This window comes from Cannabis sativa, chromosome 6, assembly GCF_029168945.1.
Source record: "Cannabis sativa cultivar Pink pepper isolate KNU-18-1 chromosome 6, ASM2916894v1, whole genome shotgun sequence".
Taxonomy (NCBI): domain Eukaryota; kingdom Viridiplantae; phylum Streptophyta; class Magnoliopsida; order Rosales; family Cannabaceae; genus Cannabis; species Cannabis sativa.
Genome location: NC_083606.1, coordinates 58,440,386 through 58,464,210, shown reverse-complemented (window position 1 = coordinate 58,464,210; position 23,825 = coordinate 58,440,386). Strand labels below are relative to the sequence as shown.

General features: G+C 33.7%; 1 protein-coding gene across 1 annotated transcript; it reads right to left on the bottom strand.

Annotated features, from left to right (window-relative positions):
* Nucleotides 1–610: 610 nt before the first annotated feature.
* LOC115724531 (uncharacterized) lies at nt 611–3,559 on the bottom strand. Its single transcript, XM_030653829.2, has 2 exons — nt 1,587–3,559; nt 611–1,506 (listed from the first exon to the last, which is right to left on the bottom strand). The coding sequence occupies exons 1-2, from the start codon at nt 1,983–1,985 to the stop codon at nt 847–849; spliced, it is 1,059 nt and encodes a 352-aa protein (XP_030509689.1). The 5' UTR covers nt 1,986–3,559; the 3' UTR covers nt 611–846.
* Between the last annotated feature and the right edge of the window lie 20,266 nt (nt 3,560–23,825).

Below are 23,825 nucleotides of genomic sequence, written 5' to 3'. Positions count from 1 at the left end.
AGAAAGTAATAACTTTTGATGGAAATAGTCCTAAGAGTTTTTTTTTATCCTTTTTTGCTCTAATTAACTAAATATTTATCATAAAAAGAAATACTTTGAATTACAACTCTCATATACATTTTAAATAAAGTACATAGTACGCTACTACACAAACTTCTTATAGTGGTTTCAGCACTTAAGAGACAAACAAGGAGCATCAAATTTGCAGTTATCCTTCCTCAATTATCTTATCCCATTTTTATTATTATTATTTTCATTTTTAATACAGAATAGAATCTGTACCCTTTTTGAGTTCAGAAAAAGTAAAAACAAAATAAAAAAAAATAACATTTCTTGCTTTCCATTGAAGCTATTTTGGACCTGTTTATTATTACATATTCTTCTTGTATTTTCCTTTTCGTTTCCTTTTGAATAGTAATAATGTAATGATATTATCTAGCTTCTGCTACTTCATACAAAAGAATCATATTCTGAAAATAATAATTATAATAGTTAATTAAATAATTTCTCTTCTTTTGGATTTCTCACTTAGTGCTTTATTGAAAAAAAAAAAAAAACTTTCATAACTATTATAGTACTGCTCTAGCTGCAAACCTTTGAGATCCAAAAGTCAAAAGAAAAAGGTATAGAAAAAGAAAAACAGCATAATAATTAAAAATACTGAAAAAAAATAATAATACTAAAAAACAAAACTGAAAAAGAAAAAGAAACTGAACATTAATTTCTTTTTTTTTTGCTTCCTAAAATAATTAATTCTTTGTTGTCTTTCATTTTCTCTGGATCTCTAACTAGGTAGCTAGCTAGGGCATATATTATTGTTAATATTATTATAGCTTAGCTATATTTCTACTTATGATGATGGTGGTGGTGGTGATGAGAAGAGCACATGTCCAAAAGTTTCTTTCTTCCTTCAACTATTTCATCAAAGAAATCATCAAGTTGTCCAATTATACTCTCAACACCATTTCTTAGCAACCCAAATCCTCTTCTTAATCTATCAATTCTCTCTTCTATTATCATATAATGGTGATCTTCATCATCATCATCATCATCATCAACTACTTCATCAAACTCCACTATTCTTTCAAGCTCCCCCTTGAGCTCTTCCATGGCGGATTTCGATTCAAGAAACTCGTGGAGAATGATAGTGTGATTATTATACTGTTCCATAATAATGGTCCCAACTCTTTGCCTTAATCTTGACATGGACACCATAAATCCTTCCGAACCTTCGTCACCGTGATGATGATGATCGAAATTGAACAATTCAGGCCAACAAAACACAAGTCCGTTAAGCAAAATTAGCAAGAGCAAAGAGCTGACTCTCCTCATTGCGTGAAGAACACCTCTAAAACCACCGAACCCATTGAACTTTGAATCCATCGGAACATTCTCGTTTAGATCACAGAGTGACAACAATGGTTGAATTCTAGTTTCCATCAATACTCTATTGTCCTCTTCCAATCCAACCGTTTCCCTTTGGCAAATACTTATTGCCCGGATAACCTATTCAAAATCATAACAATAATTTTTATTTTTCTAAAAAAAAATAAATACATATATAAAGAAGTAATAATTATTATTACCTGGCGAGACATGGCGGGATTGAAATGTTGTGGAGTGTTATCGAGAGCAGAGAGTATGTTGTTGGCTGTGGAGACGTAGGTTTCAATGGAGGAGAGGCCGGACTTGAGGAGGTGGCAGGCTTCCCAAAGGCGAGAGCTTTCGTCCATGTACTCGTCGAGCCATTTGTCGCCGGTGGGCAAGTGGAGCTTCTGAACAAGAATTGTGAGTTGGGAATTGGCTAATTGGAGAGAAGAGAGGATTTGTTGGAGGAAATTGAGGGACATTAAGTTGTTGTTATTGCTGGTGTTGTGGGATTGGTTATTGAGATTGTTGAGTTCTTGAGTCAACAGATTGTAAAACCCACTTACAGAATTGGTGGTGGTACTGCTCAATGAATTATTAGCAGGATGATGATCCATATCATCAGGAAAAAAAAGAGAGGAAGGAAGAAAAAGGGTGATATATATATAATATTATAATTATGTGCTTAGAGTTGTTGTATATATAGAGAGAGAGGATGAGTAATTATTTAAAGAGAGGGGAAGACAGTGAAGAAGTGGGTGTATATTTAGAATTTATATGGGATTATTATTAGATTTATATATGATTATTGGGGTATAATATATATATATTTATATATATAATTAGTTAGGAGTACTAGCTATAGCTAGAACTCAGGTTTCTATATGGTCGTATAGTATTTGTTGGGTGCAATTATGAGTGTTTCCTTTAGGGTGGAGGGGATGATTGGGAATCTGCTGTTCTCATTGTTAAATGGGAATAATGACATATTGAGAAAAATACACAAAATATATATCACAACTAAAATTGAGTTTTTTTTTCTTTCTAAACCTTTTCAACTATTATTCTACTTGTATTTAATTTTCTAAGATCAAATTTTAGTAATAAAACTTTTCAAATTACTGAACTGTTGTGATATTTATTTTTTAAAGTTAACAACAAAGTTTTACTGCTAAAATTTGAGCTTAGAGGATTTACAAGTAAAATAATAATTAGAAGATTACCCGCAAAAAACTCACTAAAATAACATGAGTCTATCTCAAAATTTATTAGGAATAATTGAATTTTTTATATAGAATAGTAAAATTTTCTATATATAGTTATAAATTGATTAATATTATAACATTACTTTAATTTCAACATGTGAATTTTAGTTCGTTTTTCATATTGTATTTATTATTATGGAATGTCTGCTATAGAGTTTGATTACCTGTCTTTTTATTATAATTTTAGTTGATAACTTATGATTAATTGGGTCTTATTTTTAAGTATATATTTATTAATTTTAAACTCTCTAATATTTGGGTTAGAGATTCTCTTTAATCTCGTCCTCTCCCAACTAAAATTTATCATGTGAAACTCTTATACTAAACTCATATTAAGATCCCGAATTCGATCATCTATTGTGTTGAAATTAAGATCAAAAATTTATTTACCTTTATTATATGATACGAGCAGTCAGAATTTAAATTGTTTTAAACACAACAAATTATCTCAACATTCTCAAAATATTGCAAGAAGTTTTATTTTATGAAAATGTATTCTAATTTGTAGTCGTATAGCTAGTTTTAAAAAAACATATTACAATTTATATACTTTCATAGAAAGATTAATAATTATTGTAAGTAGTAAAATACTATAATTAATTTCTTCACCCTACACAACTTTTTTTTTCTTCCGGTTCTTTATTTATACAAATGAAACATGAAAGTCTCGAAAGAATAGAGTTTGTGTACATATATGCATATAATATATGAGAGTAAATTAATGAAGAATGTTGATATGTTAGATTATGTTCCTTAGATTTGGCGTTAAAGTTTGACCAACCCAACTTCGATTGAGATTCTACTTCTCGTTCTTCCATTTTGATTTTGGTTCCCCTTCGGATTCTGTGCTATTGATTTCATTTGTTTTCCCATTAATTTAAAGTAATTACTATAATTATAATAATTGTTTTTGTTGGATATAATTAAGCTTCTCTTCTTTATTTATATTTTATTTGGGAGAAAGAATATGGTGTATATGGACATGGAAATGGAATAGTAGGAATTATTGGGCATAATATATATATGGGTTATTTACTTTCAATGTTTTGAAATCTTCTTTAGGGCCCAACATTCTAATTTTGGCATTAGATATTTGACATATAAATGAAATAATATAAAGATTAAAGTTTATATACACAATCACATGTACCATCTCATTTTTCTTTTTTCTTTTTACAAAGAATCTCCATTTTATTTTAATTGATGGCTGAGTTGGGTGGACCACTTATAGGGTAAAACAGGTTCGAGTCCTACCTAAGAAAGAAACTAATAAAAAAAGCAAAAAAAAAACACTAGTCTTTATTGAGATCAGAAATCGATATGAAGTGAACACAAAGCTAATTATAACATTTGTATTTTATCAATTTGTTAAAAGAAAAAAAGATAGAAAAAAAAAAATAATAATTCATTATGGTGACGTGCTGGAAAAAATTAACAGCTACGTCAAGTAAAAAATAATCATTTTGTTGAGAAAAAAAAAATAAAACTATTATCAACTAAGAATTTTTTATATTATTAATAAGCATTTTAGGCTATCATTTTACATTTTTACCCTAAAAAAATTAAACAAAAATAGAAATCAAAACTTTTTAATTTCAAAAATATGGACTAAACAACCAATCTGTGTAAACCTCATCCTTCTTCGTTACCCAGTCTAACCAGACCGAACTCATCTCCACGATTTTCATTCTCAACCCTGACAATTCAGTTCGAACGAAAATTTACCAAGGATGGAAAAATCAAGGGTCCAATGTAGATCTCAATTAAAAAACTATTTAATCTTGGAAAATTTAAAAACAAAAGGTAAATAAAAAAAAAAAGAAAATAAAAATTTTTACCTCCATTAATAAAAAAAAAAATACAAAAACAACCTAAATCCAAAAATATGAATCATACTGGAAAGATAATTTCAATATAACAAGATCAGAGAGAATTCGAAGCTTACTCAAAAACGAATCACACAAAAGATACAAGGTAACAAAAGTTTTAACGATTTTCTTCTTAATTAAGTTATTTCTTTAGAGTTTTCTTCATGGTTATATATTTTTAGTGTGTGAAAATCAAATCAATCATAAATCATAGAAAAATTAGTTGATCTGAATAAAATAGATGAAATTAGATTACAATTAAAAAAATACGAACGCATATAATATAATTTATTGTTTTTATAAGGAAACCATTATTTATATATTGTTTTCGAAGATTAAAATAGTTGTTTGGGAATAGAGAAATAAATTACAAAAAAAAAATTGATTAGTTTTCAAATGAACAACTATTGTTGCATTAAATCTCATTTATCGTTGCTTATAAAAAAGCAATTGTTTAATATTTGTTTTGATAGATAAAAATAATTATTTAAAACTATTTACATAATTAGTAGTTTACAAATAGAGCAACTATAGTTGCATTAAATGTTATTTAATGTTTCTTAAAAGAAAACAGTTGTTTATAAGTATTTTTTTAATAAGATTAAAATAGTTATTTGCAACTATCGATACAACATATTGATAACGAATTCAAAAATTTCAAGACATGGAACATCTGTAAATTTTGTTACAAAGAAATGACTATTGGGATGACAAAAAGCTCAATAAGCACTATGTTGATTACGAATCAAGTGGAGAATTACTATCAAGAGATTACACTTTCGGTCAACTAGTGAAAAAAAATGGAGGAACTCCAATGCAATCCTGATACAACAAAAATGTACAAATATCAACTGAAAGAAGGATGTGAACCACTACAAGCCAAGGATGACAAAAGTCTGTTGTTCTACATAAAACTATTAAGTAAAGAAACTGATTTCACATGGTACTCATTGTGTGTGAACACAATCAGCAACACAAAAACACAAACATGTTTGGCAACTAACTAATCAATGATGTGCAACAATATGATACTGATAGCATATGACAATCACTCAGTACGTCCAGATGTGCAGCAATATTATATAACAACATAACATCAACAAACAACAACTGCCTGTACCAAGATTGGGATCAGTTCAAGATGATGCTATTTTGGTCAACACTGTGATTTTAGCATCAGAGTCAACCATATAGCAACCAAAAAACAACAACAAAAGAACTCCTAAAGAAGATGAAAATTTTGACTTCGCCGACTATGCCAAGCTTGTTGCTGTAGAAATGGTACAACTACTTGAAAACAACTAGAAAGAAGAAGAAGAAGTCAACAACATAAAAATATTTATCATCATTGCTTATGCCTCCCATCATTTAAAGGAATATGAACAGCGATACCCAAAGCATGATCTAGAACTTAACGCGGTAATTTTTGCTTTAAAGATTTGGTGGCATTATCTCTATGGAGAAAAGTGTGAAATTTATACTGGCCATAAGAGCCTCAAATTTTCTTTAATCAGAAAGATTTGAATATGAGGAAGAGACGTTTGTTGGAGTTGGTTAAGGATTACGACTGTGAAATCCTTTACCATCCTGGAAAGGCCAATGTGGTGGCAGATGCCCTAAGCAGAAAGGGTCCCGCGCAGGTACTAGTACGATTTAAGATTTCACCTCAGCTAGCAGATGGCATGGTCAGATCAGGCATTGAGTTTGTGGTAGGCAAACTCCATATTTTGACATTGCAATTCGATCTGTTAGAAAAAATTAAAGCCACCCAAGTAACTGATCTGCAATTGGTGTAGATCCGAGAAGAGGTTTTAGCTGGTGAAGCTAAAGATTTTACGGTGTGAAAGTAGTGGGAAGCTGTTGTATAAGACTAGAGTTTGTGTTCCAGGTAGTGCGAAACTTAAAAATGAGATTTTGCAGGAAGCTCATACCACTCCATACTCAATGCATCCTCGCTCTACCAAGATGTATCAAGATTTAAGACCCTACTACTGGTGGTACAGGATGAAGAAAGATGTTGTTGAATTTTATAGCCTGGTGTTTAACTTCTCAACAGATTAAGGTCGGCTGAGCATCAGAGATCTACAAGATTATTGCAGGCAGTGAAACTTCCTGAGTGGAAGTGGGAGGATGTCACTATGGATTTTGTGGTTGGGTTACCTAGGACCACGAGAATGTATTATTCTATTTGGGTTGTGGTAGATCGATTTACGAAGTCTACACATTTTCTAACGGTGAAAACAACCTTTATAGTGGATCAATATGCGAAGCTGTAAGAGAAAGAAATAGTGAGGTTAAATGGGTCTCTGAAAGTCCATTATATCGGATAGAGATCCGTAATTGACCTCAAAATTTTGGCAGTCTCCAACAGGTCATGGGTACCAAAATGAAGTTCAGTACAGCTTTCCATCCTCAGACTGATGAACAGTCCGAAAGGATAATTCAGATATTGGAAGATGTGTTACGTGTCTGTGTGTTGGACTTTCAAGGCTCTTGGAGCAAGTACGTGCCACTGATAAAGTTTTCATACAACAACAGTTATCAGAGTACTATAGGGATGGCTCCCTATGGGATGTTGTATGGCAGGAAATGTAGATCTCCAATTCACTGGGATGAAACTGGAGAAAGGAAATACCTAGGTTCAGAATCATTGCAACAGACTAATGAAGATATAGGAAAGATCAAGGCCAGAATGTTTTCCTCTCAGAGTAAGCAAAAGAGCTATGAAGATCCGAAGCGTAGAAATGTAGAATTTCAGGTAGGTGATCATGTATTCCTACGAGTGTCTCCGATGAAGGGGATGAGATCTTTCAAGAAATAGGGAAAGTTATGCCCTAGGTTTATAGGGCCATTCAAGATTCTCAAAAAGGTTGGACTGGTGGCATATCATCTAGCCTTACCACTAGCACTTTCAGCAGTCCAAAATGTTTTTCATGTCTCTATGTTACTGAAATACATTTCAGATCCCACTCATGTACTGAGTTATGAGAACCTTGACCTTTAGCCAAATTTATTGTACGAAGAACAGCTAGTTCAGATCTTAGACAGAAAAGATAAAGTCCTTCGAAATAAGACTATAGCTTTGGTCAAGGTGCTCTAGAGAAACAGTAAGGTGGAGGAAGCCACCTGGGAGTTAGAGTCTGACTTCAGGGCTCAATATCCAGAGTTGTTCAGTTTAGATTTTGATGATGAAATCCTTTTAACAGGGGGATATTTGTAAAGACCGCTTAATGTTTATTATGGAATTAGCAGATAATTAGGTTTTAATTATGATTTTAAGACTATTATTTATGACTTATGAATTTATGGTGATTTATTTGGATTTAGGATGTATTATTTATGCTATTTATGAAATTTCATGTTTTTCATGTTTTGTGCCTAGCAATATTGGAACGCAACGTTTGGCCAATAGAATTACATTTTAGTATTTTGGTTTTATCGGGGCAATATAGTTAGACGTTGGGGGTGTCAGGGATATTAGAGGTGTTGGAAAGGACCAAATTACCCCTAGATGGTTTAGAAGCTTTTTGGTATAAGTGGGGGTAAAATGGTCATTTTGTGCCTTTAGACTTTTTGTCCTTTAGTGGAATATGTTAGAATTAGTTAGTGCTGATCTAATTATCTAAGTTTATGTAGATAATACTAAGTTTTGTCTCATTTATCAAATTAGAAAAAAATAAATCAAGAAAGAAAACTATTTCTCTTCAAGCTCTCTCTCTCTCTCTCTCTCTCTCTCTCTCTCTCTCTCTAGAACCAGTAGGGTTGGAAGATTTTTCAGCTTAATTTTTGGGTATCTAGCAAGTAGTTGGTGTATCCCAATTGAAGGTAAACCCTTTAACACCTTTCCCCTTTGTTTTCTTAAGCTTTAAGTTAGGTTTTGCATGGTTTTTCTAAGGTTAGGGTTCTGTGGTAGTGTTTGGTGTTTGAATTCCAATTCTGTAATTGAATTATTGTTATTTGAGCTGTTTTGGTGTTGTTTGATGGCTTGGTTATGTTGTTGGACAAGGTTTGAGCTTTTGAGCTCAAACTTTGGTCTTTAATGGTGATTTGAGTTTTAAGGGTTATTTATGGGTTTTGTTCCATGAATTATGTTCTTTATGGTGTAATTAGGTACTCTGGAAGGTTTGGTTGCATTTGGGTTTGATTTGAGGTTGTTGTGTTGTTTTAGGTATCTCCTACACTAAACCAGTCAAACGGTTTAGTGGGACCTGTAGGAATCGGAATTCCAGTTGGTCCCCATGAAACCCCACAGAACCGGTTTCCGGTTCGGGATCTGGTCTACTGGTTGGGGCCATTTTGGGAACCCTAGTTTTTTCCCTTTTGTCATATTTAGGTTTTTTCATGTTATCCACTGATACAGAAACTTTTAGTTTCAATTTTAAGTTCTTGAAAAGTAATTTAGCGTGTCACTCATCAGTTTTACAAACTATGTGATTTAGTGCCCTATAAATTGAAAATCAGTAGTTCCACTCAGGTTGGCCAGCACACCTAAATTCGGAAATGAGGTAAGACTAGTATAATTATATGCATATGTGTTTACATGTTTAGTGTACATGTTTGTCAAGCCTGTTAGATTACATTAGAATAGCAGTATCTATATATTTAGTATTATATTGGATATCGATAAATGTATCATGGCTTAAGTACTATTTGACAATATCACATTTGTACGACTAGAGTATGACTAGCGTACTGAGTATAGGCTGATATTATGGTCAATAGTACTGTCGTTTGAATGTTCTGGACTCAGTATCGTGTGGGACACATGGATAGGGTTATGGTTGGATGTATGGGTGTCTGATTATAATCAGGATTATAGTTATGATATTGATTATGCTTTTCTCACTAAGTCTGTCGACTCACAGATATTGTTTGCACGTGTATGTAAGGGCAAGGCTAAGTTTGAGCAGCCGTGAGAGCGAACGGATGAAGATTGTACATGTCATGGCGGTTAGACCTGAAGTGTACGATCTTTGGGACAGCTTGTTGTATTTTGTCTATTCGCTAGGCGATAACTTTTGTATCACGCACTATGAAACATTTGTAAATATTTTGTAAAAAAGATCCTGATTATATATATATATATTGTTGGAAGTTATTTTACCAGGAACTTAGATCTACTCACAAGTATGTTGATTTAACAACCTAAATATGAACTTCTAAAACGATAGAAAATTAAACACATAAGAGTATCAGAAATCTTACATTGGGTGCAGCAGAATGTATGTCTCCTCCCACTCAGATCTCTAACCCTTGATTCCTTTCTGTAGCAAAGTATAATCAAGATCTGAGCCCGATAGTCCTTCTTTGTTGTTTCTGAATTCTACACAGCCTTCCTCACTATGATTAAGGTATTACTTGATGTGTGTGGGCACTACTCTAGCACTTATAGATTTCGAAACAGTGAAGGAATAGAGAGAGAGAGAGGGTGGCAGCTCAGAGAGAATTTTTCAGAGAGAAAATTCTGTCAGAATAATGTTGTGTATCAGTTGTGTTGAATACTGAAGCCTTTGCCTTCTATTTATAGAAGACCACCCAGGGCTATGATTGAATTAATTGACATTTAATATTGAAAAAATCAAAGGGAAAAGGGAACTTAAGTGGCCGGCCTAGGCATTGTGGAAACAAGGCTTGCCACTTTTCCAACTTTCCTTTTCCTACACTGATAGTTTCCTGTTTTGTCAAAAACTGCCAATTCCTTTGTTCAACCACATAAATGTCAAATCTTAATTATTTAATAATTAAAATTAATTATCAAATAATATATTGTCATTTATTTTATTAATAATGAAACTAATTAAAGTTTCCTAATGAATAAATATGCCCTTCAAAATCTCTATTTACTGTTTTGCCCTTAATAAGTGATAAATTCTCAAATAGACACAGTCTATCTTGAGAATTTTAATTGATTAATTAAAATCAATTAAATGAGTCTTACAAGTAATACTATCTCAACTAGTGGGGGGACCATGGGTCTATATATCCGAGCTTCCAATAAGCAGATCTAGAATTTACCACTTAAATTCACTGACTTATTAATTCTTCGTTGAATCCACACATAGAACTCAGAATTGCACTCTCAGTATATAGAATGCTCTATATGTTCCACCATATAGACACATCATTAGTTATCCATTGTTATAATCCTAATGTGATCAATGATCCTCTATATGGATGATTTACACTGTAAAGGGACTAAATTACTGTAACACCCTACAATGTATTTTATCCTTAAAACACTTAACCATGTATAAATGATATTTCAACTAAGTTAAATGAGTACTCAATCATTTATCTCGTTTAGTTAAGCTCGAAGGAAATCATTCTTTGCTTATTATTCGCCAGATAGAAGCTATAGATTCCATATTTATGTTAGCGCTCCCACTCAATCGCACTACCGTGTTCCCAAAATGTATGTATTGCCCTGACCAAAAATTAGGCTTAACTAACAAATCAAAGAACACGAATAACACTCTTGAAATTGAGCCTAACCATATCAGGATTTCGATCATGTGATCTAGGATCAACTTATGATATTGAATTGAATAGATATTTACGGTAAGTTTCAAAAATCTATTTCAAAGTTCAATATCAGTCCATTCCAATGCATACTCCATGCATCCAACCTGAGCTTTACTTTAACCTATGTTCTGGAAAGGACATAACATTTCTCCAAATGCAAGTAAACTCTGTTGTAGATTGTCATATCAGTAAAACCCAGTGTTCTGATAAATCTAGGAATACTTTATTCACATAGTCATGTTTACTTTCCACTGTGTTGACAACACAATAAACATGATCAAGTATGTGAAAAGGGGTTTGGATGAATTTATAAATCAAATAGACAAACAATTGATTAAGTGAACCAAAACATACACAAATGAATGAAAAATACTTCTGTTACTTTATTGATATTGAATAATCTGGATTACATTGAAATAGAGTTTTATTTAGGGCATAAAACCCAACAAAGTCCCACTTGCACTAATATAAAACAAATCAGTACTTTTCAATTAATCCTAAATTCTGACGGTGCTTTTCGAATGAAGTTACTGCCAAGACTTTGGTGAATGGATCAGCTAAGTTATCCCGCGTATCCACTTTCTCCACCAGTACATCCCCTCTTGCCACATATTCTCTAATAATATGATACTTTCTTTCTATATGCTTACTTCTCTTGTGGCTCCGAGGTTCCTTACTGTTGGCTATAGCTCCATTGTTATCACAAAGCACGACTAGAGGCTTTTCCATTCCAGGAACTACACCAAGACTGGTGAAGAACTTCCTAAGCCAGACAACCTCTTTAGCTGCTTCAGCCGCAGCTATGTATTCTGCCTCCATGGTAGAATCTGAAATCGCAGTTTGTTTAGCACGTCTCCAAACCACTGCTCCACCCCCAAGAGTAAACACCATCCCAGATGTAGATTTCCTGTCTTCAAGACATCCCTGGAAATCTGAGTCTGTATAGCCTAAGGGATTTAAAGCACCACCCTTGTAGACTAATACATAATCTCTTGTACTCTTTAAGTATTTCAAAATATACTTAACAACATTCCAATGTACCCGTCTGGATTTGGTGATACTGCTCACGATTCCAAGCGCATAGCGGATGTCGGGTCTAGTGCATAGCATAGCATACATTAGATTTCCAAGCTGCGAAGCATAAGGAATTTTTGCCATGTCTTCTATCTCTTGAGGATCGGTAGGACAACGTTCCTTAGATAGATGGATACCATGTCTAGAGGGCATATTTGCCCCATTGGTATTGGTCATGGAAAATCTCTCAGAACTTTGTCAATGTAAGCCGTTTGAGAGAGAGCAAGGGATCCGTTCTTCGGTTTACGATAATGCGAATACGAGAACATAGGCTGCCTCACCCAAGTCTTTCATGTCGAATTGAGTGTCAAGCCATTCCTTGATGTGAGTCATTTTCTTGACATTGTTGCCAATGATCAAAATGTCATCAACATAAAGGACCAGGAATACTACTACTTGGTTTTCCTTGAGTTGGTAAACACAAGGTTCATCTTCATTCTGATGAAAGCCGTAGGTTTTGATGATCTCATCAAACCTTTTATTCCATGAGCGAGAAGCTTGCTTAAGTCCATATATGGACCTATTTAATTTGCAAACTTTATTCTCCTGCCCAGGAAGAACATAACCTTCTGGTTGCTCCATATAGATGGTTTCTTCAAGAAGCCCATTAAGAAAGGCTGTCTTGACATCCATTTGCCAAATTTCATAATCTAAAGCGGCAGCTATGGAGAGAAGAATTCGGATGGATTTGAGCATGGTAACCGGACTAAAAGTTTCCTCATAGTCCACACCTTCTCTTTGGGTATAACCCTTGGCGACCAATCTAGCTTTGAAAGTTTCGACTTCGCCTCCAGCACCTCTTTTCTTCTTGTAGACCCATTTACATCCAATTGGACGAAAATCATCAGGTGGTTCTACATATTCCCAGACTTTGTTCTTTTTCATGGAATCCATTTTTGAATCCATGCCGGCTGACCATCGCTTTCGTTGCGGACTTGCCATTGACTGTTTATAGGTTAATGGGTCGTCATCAATACCGTCACCAACGACCATATTGATTTCACCATCCAAGCCATAACGAGATGGTTTTGTAGAAACCCTCCCACTACGACGAGGAGCGGTGATCTTCTAAACAGGAGCTTTGGTAGTAGTTTTCTCAGTTGCTACAACTGAGGGAGTGGGATGTTCCTCTTCTTGAGTAGAAGAGGATGGTACATTTGAAGGAACAGTATCTGTGAGCATTTCCTCTAATACAATTTCACTTTTCGGTTTGTTGTCTTTCATATAGTTATCTTCAAGGAAAGTAGCATTTGTAGAAACAAACACTTTGTTATCCTTGTGACTATAGAATAGTCCACCCCTAGTCTCTTTAGAATTTCCGACAAACATGCAAACTTCAGTTCGCGATTCCAGTTTGCCTTCTTTCTTTCTCAAGACGTGAGCAGGGCACCCCCAAATCCTATAATGGCGTAAACTAGGTGTACGACCATTCCATAGTTCGACGGGTGTCTTAGGGACTGCTTTAGATGGTACAACATTTAAAATGTCGTTTGCCATTTGAATAGCATATCCCCAGAAGGACGTAGACAGAGTTGAATAACTCAGCATAGACCTAACCATTTCCAAGAGAGTGCGATTTCTTCTTTCTGCAACTCCATTCTGTTGTGGAGTGCTTGGGGCAGTATATTGGGATTCAATTCCAAGTTCAGTTAAATGATCTTTGAACTGCATATCCATATATTCTCCACCCCTATCAATTCGCAAGATCTTTAATGTTTTACCTAATTGGTTTTGAGCCAAAGCATGAAATTCATGAAACTTTTCAAACGTTTCAGATTTCTTTTGCATTAGGTAAAGAAAACTATATCTAGAGAAATCGTCAATGAAAGTGACGAAATACTCATAATCTCCTCTGGCTTTTACATTCAGCGGTCCGCAAACATCTGAATGCACTAACCCTAGGGGTTGTTTGGCACGCTCTCCCTTCGCAGAGAAAGAACGTTTGGTCATTTTTCCTTCTAGGCAAGACTCGCAAACTGGCAGTTCTCCTAAGATGACATTTTTCAATGGACCGTCTTTGGTTAGCCTATTGAGTCTATCAAAGCCTATATGACCTAAACGTAAATGCCATAGATAAGTTTGATCATCATTATCAATCTCTTTTCTCTTAAGGCTTCTAGGATTAGCTACATTGAAAAGTTCAGTATTTAGTGAGATTTGAGTATCAGGTCTTAAAACATAAAGCCCTTGTTCCATGTTTGCAACACATATATGAAATCCATTACGAGAAATTGAACAATTTGAACTCGAAAAATTCAATATATAAAATTGTGTTTGTAAACATGAAACGCTAATCAAGTTTCTACTAAAATTAGGAATATATAAAACATTCTCTAAAAGTAAAAACTTCTTAGAATTAAACTTGATTCGGGCTGTTCCTCTTGCTTTAACTGATACCAACTCGCCATTTCCAACCTTAAGCTTTAACACATCTGGGTGAAGATTCTCCCAAGTTTCAAGCAGCTGCAATGAAGAACATACATGGTTAGTAGATCCACAATCAACAATCCATGTGGATTTGTCGTTCTCTAAAACACATGATTCAAATACAAAAGCATCACCTTCATTTGAATTGTCTAGAAGCCTGGGACATTGTTCTTCTTTATGTCCCTTTCCATTACAATTCGCACATAGAACATGATGTCTGATAATTGTACTTGAAGAAGCAGCTTTGTTAGAGCCCTCATGATTAATCTTCTTCCTCTGATTAAAGTTTGCAATACCAGGAGGTTCCATTGCAATCAGATTCTGCTCATGGGCCCTTAACTCAGTCTCGAGTTTGTCCATGTCGGAGGAGTGAGGATTGTTCAATAAGTAATATAGAACAAACTATCATACTCCTGAGGAAGACTATTAAGTATGAGTCTTACCCATTGTTCCCTTGATAAATCAATTCCTAGTAGATTTGCCTTTTGGAATTTCAGATTCATCAACAATAGGTGCGAGTTAATGCAACTACCAGGATGCATTTTCACACTATTGAGTTCTTTTGCAAAGATACTAACTAGGAGTGGATCGGGATGAGGGTTATTCATATTGGCACTACAACATATCAATAAACAGAAGTAAGGTTTTGGTTCTATAAATTCATACACAGGTTCAGAAAACAAATAATCACATATGTTATAAAAATACTAAATCTAACATAGTTTATTTTCCAAGGTTTCCAACGAACTGATACAGTGTCCCGTTTAGGCGAGAGTCAAAGCATCATCCATTGAATAGAGTTGTCAGTTCATCTAAAATGTCAAACATTCTAGCAACCTTTTATTCGATCAAGATTGGAATTCAGTGTTGTTATGTTTAGGCGAGAGTCAAGGGAATTGTATCTTATGAGCTTCTACCATTGTTTCGCACTCTTGTAAGTCTTATACAGTTGCCACCATTAGGGTGGTCATAAACCATATAAAAAACTTATAAGAATACTTATCTTTCGAGATTAAACGGCGCTAACTTGCTAATTAACGTTCCTCCATTAGGGAGGATTACTCACTAAAACAATAGCTATGTAAAACCAACAATGGAGATCGAATTTCTCTTGATTAAAGCTCATTATTTAAAAAATATGTATTTTGTTTAATCATTTATATTCCATATCTCAATAATGAAATATACAAATTAAAGTAAAAACTTTAATTAAATTTCAAAAATAGAATAATTTTGAAAAATATCTTATTTAAGTTGTTTAGAAAAATCTAAATACCCAACTTAAATATTCTTCAATCAATGACTTAATTAAATATTACCAATTAAGTAGTAACCACTTAATTTAGAAGATATTCCATTTTAAGTTCCCATATTTATAAAATATCAACTTAAAAAATATCTAAAGAATCTTAATAACCAATGCCTAAAATTCCTCAACTTAATTTATAATAGGAAATTCAAAAATATTCAAATCTAAGTTGATTTGATAGATTTAACTAAATCTCAACTTAAATAGGAATATTTAATGAAATCATAAAATTAAGATTCAGAAAGAATTTATATGGTTATAATTCCATATTTAATTAAACACAAGAAAAATACATATAGTTTTCCAGAATATAACTATTCAAACTATGTTTTTCTTAAATTAATTTCAAGGAAGAATGAAATTAATTATGTTGCTAATCAATTTTTCATTAGGTCAAACTAATATAATTAACCTAGCACAGTTATCCAAATTAGGCAAATGGGCCTTCACAATTGGGGTTGTTCATGTGAGGGGGGGCTGGGTCCAGTATGTCGTACCCACTTTTAAGGCTCCCAACTCTCACACAAGGCCCAAAAGAGAGGAATTTAGCCTTAAAATGAACAACTGTTATTAATTGAATAGGCTCACTACTAAATGAGCCTAAATAAAATCTATCAGTTATGATATTTTATTTAGCAACAACAACCTATATGTTACTAGGTCATACACAGATGAAAGAAGTTTGTAAAAATTACCTGTTACAAATTATTTACTTGATCTATCATCAATTGAACCATTGGTTAAAATTAGATCATTGGATCTATCATCAAGTTAACCAAGGCAATTTAGATCAAGCAATAATAGGTTTTAGAAAACTTACAAACAATCTAAACCACATACTCCTGCAACAAGGTTAGATTTGGATAGTTGGATGTAGGATTTATTTAATTTTAAACATGTATTTCGAAAAATAAAAATTAAAATTAAACCTACCATTTTGAAAAATTAGGTTTTCGGTAACCTAAATGTCATTTCAAAATTAAATTGCTAACTTTCCTTTTAAATTTCATGTTATTTAATAAATTAAATAATAAAATAGAAAATGGTAAATACATACCCTTTTCTTGTTTTACAATTTAATTTAATTAAAAAATAACAAAATTTAAAAGTTAACAAAAATACCTTATTTCCTCTTTTAAAATTATCATGATTATTTTGATCTTATTCTAATTAAGGTCAAGTTACCAAAAATAAATTAGTATCTGACCTTAAAAAAATAAAATAATCAAATTTTAAAGGAAATAAGAAAAAAAAAAGTAAGCAAAACTTGATTTTTCCTATTTTCAAAATCAAATTACACTAATATCTAAAATTAATTTTTAAAAATAAAATTAATTTATTTCTGATAATTAGATTTGAAATTTAAAAAACAAAAATCAACATACGAAACTACACAAAAAATCGGAATTTAATTCCATGAAATAGCATGAAAAATCGAAAAAATTGAAAAATTGGATGAACTATACGGATGGCATGCCATGCATGCTCATCCGCGCGCATTCTAGGGGGAATGGCCGAGCTCACACGGCGCAGGGAGGCTGCATGCAGCCATTCCGCGCGCGTGTGATGAGGTTCATCATCCCGATTTTTTCAATTTTCAAAAATTCATAACTAATTCAAATTAAATCGAAATCGAGTTTTGTAAAAAAGTAAATTTCTTAGAATTTTCCAAACTATCCAACAAAAATAATTACAGAGACAGAAAAGTAACTATTTTTCCCAGAATTCACAAACAACAATCAAACATCAATATGACACACAAAGCAACATGATACCATCCAAAACACAAGCAAATCGTTTTAAGTCCAAATTTCTTGCAAGCAAATCAATTACCATGGCTCTGGTGCCAGTTGTTGGAAGTTATTTTACCAGGAACTTAGATCTACCCACAAGTATGTTGATTTAACAACCTAAATATGAACTTTTAAAACGATAGAAAATTAAACACATAAGAGTATCAGAAATCTTACATTGGGTGCAGCGGAATATATGTCTCCTCCCACTCAGATCTCTAACCCTTGATTCCTTCCTGTAGCAGAGTATAATCAAGATCTGAGCCCGATAGTCCTTCTTTGTTGTTTCTGAATTCTACACAGCCTTCCTCACTATGATTGAGGTATTACTTGATGTGTGTGGGCACTACTCTAGCACTTATAGATTTCGAAACAGTGAAGGAATAGAGAGAGAGAGAGAGGGTGGCGGCTCAGAGAGAATTTTCAGAGAGAAAATTCTGTCAGAATAATGTTGTGTATCAGTTGTGTTGAATACTGAAGCCTTTGCCTTCTATTTATAGAAGACCACCCAGGGCTATGATTGAATTAATTGACATTTAATATTGAAAAAATCAAAGGGAAAAGGGAACTTAAGTGGCCGGCCTAGGCATTGTGGAAACAAGGCTTGCCACTTTTCCAACTTTCCTTTTCCTACACTGATAGTTTCCTGTTTTGTCAAAAACTGCCAATTCCTTTGTTCAACCACATAAATGTCAAATCTTAATTATTTAATAATTAAAATTAATTATCAAATAATATATTGTCATTTATTTTATTAATAATGAAACTAATTAAAGTTTCCTAATGAATAAATATGCCCTTCAAAATCTCTATTTACTGTTTTGCCCTTAATAAGTGATAAATTCTCAAATAGACACAGTCTATCTTGAGAATTTTAATTGATTAATTAAAATCAATTAAATGAGTCTTACAAGTAATATTATCTCAACTAGTGGGGGGACCATGGGTCTATATATCCGAGCTTCCAATAAGCAGATCTAGAATTTACCACTTAAATTCACTGACTTATTAATTCTTCGTTGAATCCACACATAGAACTCAGAATTGCACTCTCAGTATATAGAATGCTCTATATGTTCCACCATATAGACACATCATTAGTTATCCATTGTTATAATCCTAATGTGATCAATGATCCTCTATATGGATGATTTACACTGTAAAGGGACTAAATTACCGTAACACCCTACAATGTATTTTATCCTTAAAACACTTAACCCTGTATTAATGATATTTCAACTAAGTGAAATGAGTACTCAATCATTTATCTCGTTTAGTTAAGCTCGAAGGAAATCACCCTTTGCTTACTATTCGCCAGATAGAAGCTATAGATTCCATATTTATGTTAGCGCTCCCACTCAATCGCACTACCGTGTTCCCAAAATGTATGTATTGCCCTGACCAAAAATTAGGCTTAACTAACAAATCAAAGAACACGAATAACACTCTTGAAATTGAGCCTAACCATATCAGGATTTCGATCATGTGATCTAGGATCAACTTATGATATTGAATTGAATAGATATTTACGGTAAGTTTCAAAAATCTATTTCAAAGTTCAATATCAGTCCATTCCAATGCATACTCCATGCATCCAACCTGAGCTTTACTTTAACCTATGTTCTGGAAAGAACATAACATTTCTCCAAATGCAAGTAAACTCTGTTGTAGATTGTCATATCAGTAAAACCCAGTGTTCTCATAAATCTAGGAATACTTTATTCACATAGTCATGTTTACTTTCCACTGTGTTGACAACACAATAAACATGATCAAGTATGTGAAAAGGGGTTTGGATGAATTTATAAATCAAATAGACAAACAATTGATTAAGTGAACCAAAACATACACAAATGAATGAAAAATACTTCTGTTACTTTATTGATATTGAATAATCTGGATTACATTGAAATAGAGTTTTATTTAGGGCATAAAACCCAACATATATGTTATAATTATTTGGTATTTTTAAGTAATTAAATAAATTTTTAATTATTCACAATTTTCAATAAACTCGTTGATTAGCAACGAGCTGCACATTTAAGTTAAAATCATGATAACACGCCTAAACTAATAGGGTGTTACAAATTGCTATACATGATTTCTTTCCATATTACTAAAGTTCTACTTAGGTAGTAAAGATCAACTTCTTTTCCATCCTCATTGTTCTGCACTAGCAAGGCTCTCAAGGAGCAATCAAGTGACGTGATATATAATATCAATGACTTTCCTAAGATTGGAGCTCTCAACACCGGTAGGTGTAACAGATACTTCTTTATACTTTCAAAAGCATTATGAATGGGACATTTTTCTGCATCAATCTTGAAAAAGGTTAACATCTAACGGACAGGTTTGAGATGAACCTTCGAATATATGCAAGTCTTCCTTGTAGTCCACGTAGTTGATGTAAGTTACGTGGGGAAGGCATTTCCAAAATTGCTTTTATTTTTGTAGGGTCGATTTTAGTTCTTTGATGTCTGATGATAAACCTAAGGAACTTCCCTAAATGCACATTTTAAAGGATTCATCTTAAGATTGTGTTGCCTGAGCCTATCAAAGACTCATTTGAAATCATCAAGATGATTTATCCTTTCTTTTATTTTGACAACTAAATTGTCGACATAACATTCGACAGTATTGTGCATCATGTCTTTAAAAATTGTAGCCATTGCTCTTTGGTAGGTTGCCCCTGCATTTTTGAGGCCAAATAGCATAACTGTATAACAAAATATGCCTTTTGGTGTTCAAAAAGCAGTGAGCTCTTCGTCCTCGGGTGCCATTTTGATTTAGTTGTACCCAAAAAGCCCATCCATCAATGAAAAGGCCTCGAAACCAGTGGTAGCATCTACCAACAACTCAGTGATGGGGAGTGGGAATTTGTCTTTTGGGCAAGATCGATTAAGATCTCAGTAATCCATGCATATTTAGAGTTGCCCATTTTTCTTCATCACAATGACAATGTTTGTGAGCCAAAAGGGATACTTAACTTCCCAAATAAACTAGCAATAGCATCTTTCGATACTGCCAACCTGTGTACGGCAACCTTTGGATCCAATCTCAACATGTCTTGATACCCCCAAGCAAATACATCGTTGTTTTCATGAAGGACTTGTTTATATTGTGGTAACTCTTCTTCATTTAATAAAGTATTGACAAACACAGGCTTTGGATTGTCCTTGGTCCCAAGGTTGATCCCTATTAAATAATCCATTGGTGCTTGTCCTCCTTCTTCGAATTCTTGAGGTGCAGGTTGGACAATGTCTATGTAATCTTTTGAAGTGTTTGAGCTTGAGTCTTCATCTTCTTTGGTCAAACTTTCTTCAAAAGAGAGGTAATTGACTTGAGCAAAGTTTTCTTCATCTTGTGTTTCACACCCCTAAAGAATAGTAACTCTCAAGGGTTTCTTTTGTTTTGGCACCCATTTCTTATGCTTTTAGTTCCCTTTGCTTGTGGAGCACTTTGGAAAAGAAGTCTTTCAAATGCTGACACTCATGGGATTGATGTGCTTGCTTTAAGTCTATCAAATATCGACACCTGCAGGGAAGGTGTGGGTACATTGTCATTGTGAAACACCTGCGGGGAAGGTGTGGGTACAATGTCATTGCGAAACATTTTTTATTCCTCTTCTGTTAACTCATCTGGTTCAAAAAAGGCTTTTAAACAATCAATATTTTGATGGATTATGACTTCTTTCTGCTTCTTGAAATGAAACTTTTTCTTCTCTGTTTTGAAGGCTTTTAGAGTTATAGAAGTTGAAGATTTTTTTTATTAAGAGTAACAACCCTTTTATTTTTCTTACTATAAACACCAAAGAAAATTGAAATTTGCATTTTACCCTTGGGTAGTGACTGATCAAGTTTCCTTAGCGGTAAAGTAAAGCTTGTTATATATGTTGTCATCAAATCTTCGATCGGTGTCAAAGCTTTTTGCCCTACTCCTCGTTGACTTTTAGGGATGTACTTGAAGGTTCATTTTTGGTTAGATACCTTCAAGTCCTCCTCTTTAGGCTGAGGAGATTTTATAAGGGATATTTGCTTAATTTGCAGAGAGTATTATGAGGTTGAGCTTTCATGACATTTGCCCTCCTCAGATTTCCCTTTTAGAATGGTGACGTTAGCTGACTTGTAAAATTTAGCATCAGCATAATTCATTTGTTTCCCATAAAATGGATTTGGGTATGCATTGACACTTTTGACTTTTCCTTCTTTACAAAGCTTAAAGCATTGGTGAAGTGTTGAAGCAACGACCCCATATTCATGAAGCCACAGCTGCCCTAACAACACATTGTAGGATGTATCTGAATCGATGACATGAAATAAGGCTTCAGAATTTAATTTGCCTATTTCAATTTAGTGTGATACATCCCTTTACTTTTTCTCTAACTTGGTTAAAATCTTGAATTGTCAATGATGACAGAGATAATTGATGTGGGCGTAAACCAACATCTCTCAAGGTCTTTAAGGGGAGTACATTCACAGCCGATCCACAATCTAACATGATGCGGCGCACTCAAATATGAGCAACCATACCCATCACGTAAAGAGGTTAATTATGCAAGGCAGTCCCCAACTGACGGTTCTTATCATCAAAGGTTATGCATGCCATACAAAAGGTATGGATCTCGAGTGATGTAGGTTTCACTGGCTCTATTTTGTCCGTATAAAATTTAGGACTAGTCAATGCAACAACAAGTGCATTTCTACATTTGCAGTGCATCATAAACGCTTAAAGAGTAGGGATACGCTTTAGATGAGCCAATATATCATATTTTGCTTGCGTCATTTCATTTTCACTGCTGCTTTTGTCTCTTTGATTGTCATTAGCAAAAATTCTTGGTTGGGCGAAGATGAATGCTTTTGAAAGTCTTGTTTAGCTTTTTCAAGCTCTTTTGCCTCTTTTTTCTTCTTTGCAAAATTTTTTGTTGCATATATTGCAAGGTAATTTCATCTAACTCTTTTTCACTTTCAAGTGAGGTAGATTCAGAATCTTCTTTTGTCAATAAAGTCATGCAACAATCTCACACACTATCGTCACCAACAACTATCTTGTCTTGTAACTCTTTTGGTAAAAACTCCTCCAGAGTTACTAGATTTCGTTTTGGCTGTTCGAGATCATTTCTTTTTAAAACAGCCTTTTGTTTTCCAATCATTTTCTTATTCTTTTAATTCTTTATTTCTGGTGTACTCTAAAATTTGACTCTAAGATGGTTTCCAAGATGGAATTTTTGTAAGTTTTTCTGAGTACATGTTTGCCATGTACATTTTGAATCCTCTTCACTATCATACGAGTCATCCCAAATTTCTAGATTGGGTTCTATCATGAGCTCATACAACATAGGAATATTTGGGTTTCTTGGCTTTGACATGTTAGAGTGGGCGTGGACTACTGTAACTTCCTTGTCAACTTCAAATGCCATAGAAATTATGTCCCTTTGTGTGGGATCATTTGGTATTTGGTCATTCTCAATTAAGGATGTAGAAATCTGATAGTGGATGGCTCACAATTTAGTCATACCGGCAATAATTTGGGTCATCTGTCCTACCAACCTCATTGGGTCGTTTAGGCTCGGGAAGTCGTATTGCTTTAACCTTTAACAACTCATTAAAAATTTGGTCGACATCATCATCGTCAAATGAATACTTAACTTCTGTTCTTTCTTTGAGAGTTAATTTCTTTTATGGCTCTCGTGCCTTTCCTTTATCTTTACTGTTATCGGTATTGATAAAAGTGGTCATTGATTCTCCCTTCTGTAATGGTTTTTTGTTTTTGAATCTCAATGAGGGTTTGCTACCCTTTGTCGAGCAATTTGTATTTTGACATTACAGGCCTTCGAGACAAGCTCATTAAAAGTTTTGGGCTCTGTTGTGCCCACAAAAATTGCCACCTCAGGGTTGAGGATTTTGGCACACATTGAAACTGCTGCTTGTTTTGATAACCTTTCCAGAAATTAGAGGTTGAGATTTCTCCATCTCATTATGAACTCATTAGTATTTTCACTGGTTTGTTTCTTTGTTTCCACCGAGTCATGGATTCTTGTGGTCTTCTTCGAGCTCACAAATTATGTCAGAAAGGCTTTTTGCATGTCATCCCAGGTATTTATGGATCTTGGGGGTAATTGAGTGTACCAGGTGAATGCTGTCTCTTTTAGCGATTGCACGAATTGTTTAATCAATAATGCATCTGATTGGGTAGATTCACC

Coding starts and splice junctions, on each gene's coding strand:
- LOC115724531 (XM_030653829.2), bottom strand. CDS start 1,985: ATGGATCATCATCCTGCTAATAATTCATTGAGCAGTACCACCACCAAT. Junction 1,507..1,586: donor ATCCCGCCATGTCTCGCCAG/GTAATAATAATT, acceptor GATTTTGAATAG/GTTATCCGGGCAATAAGTAT.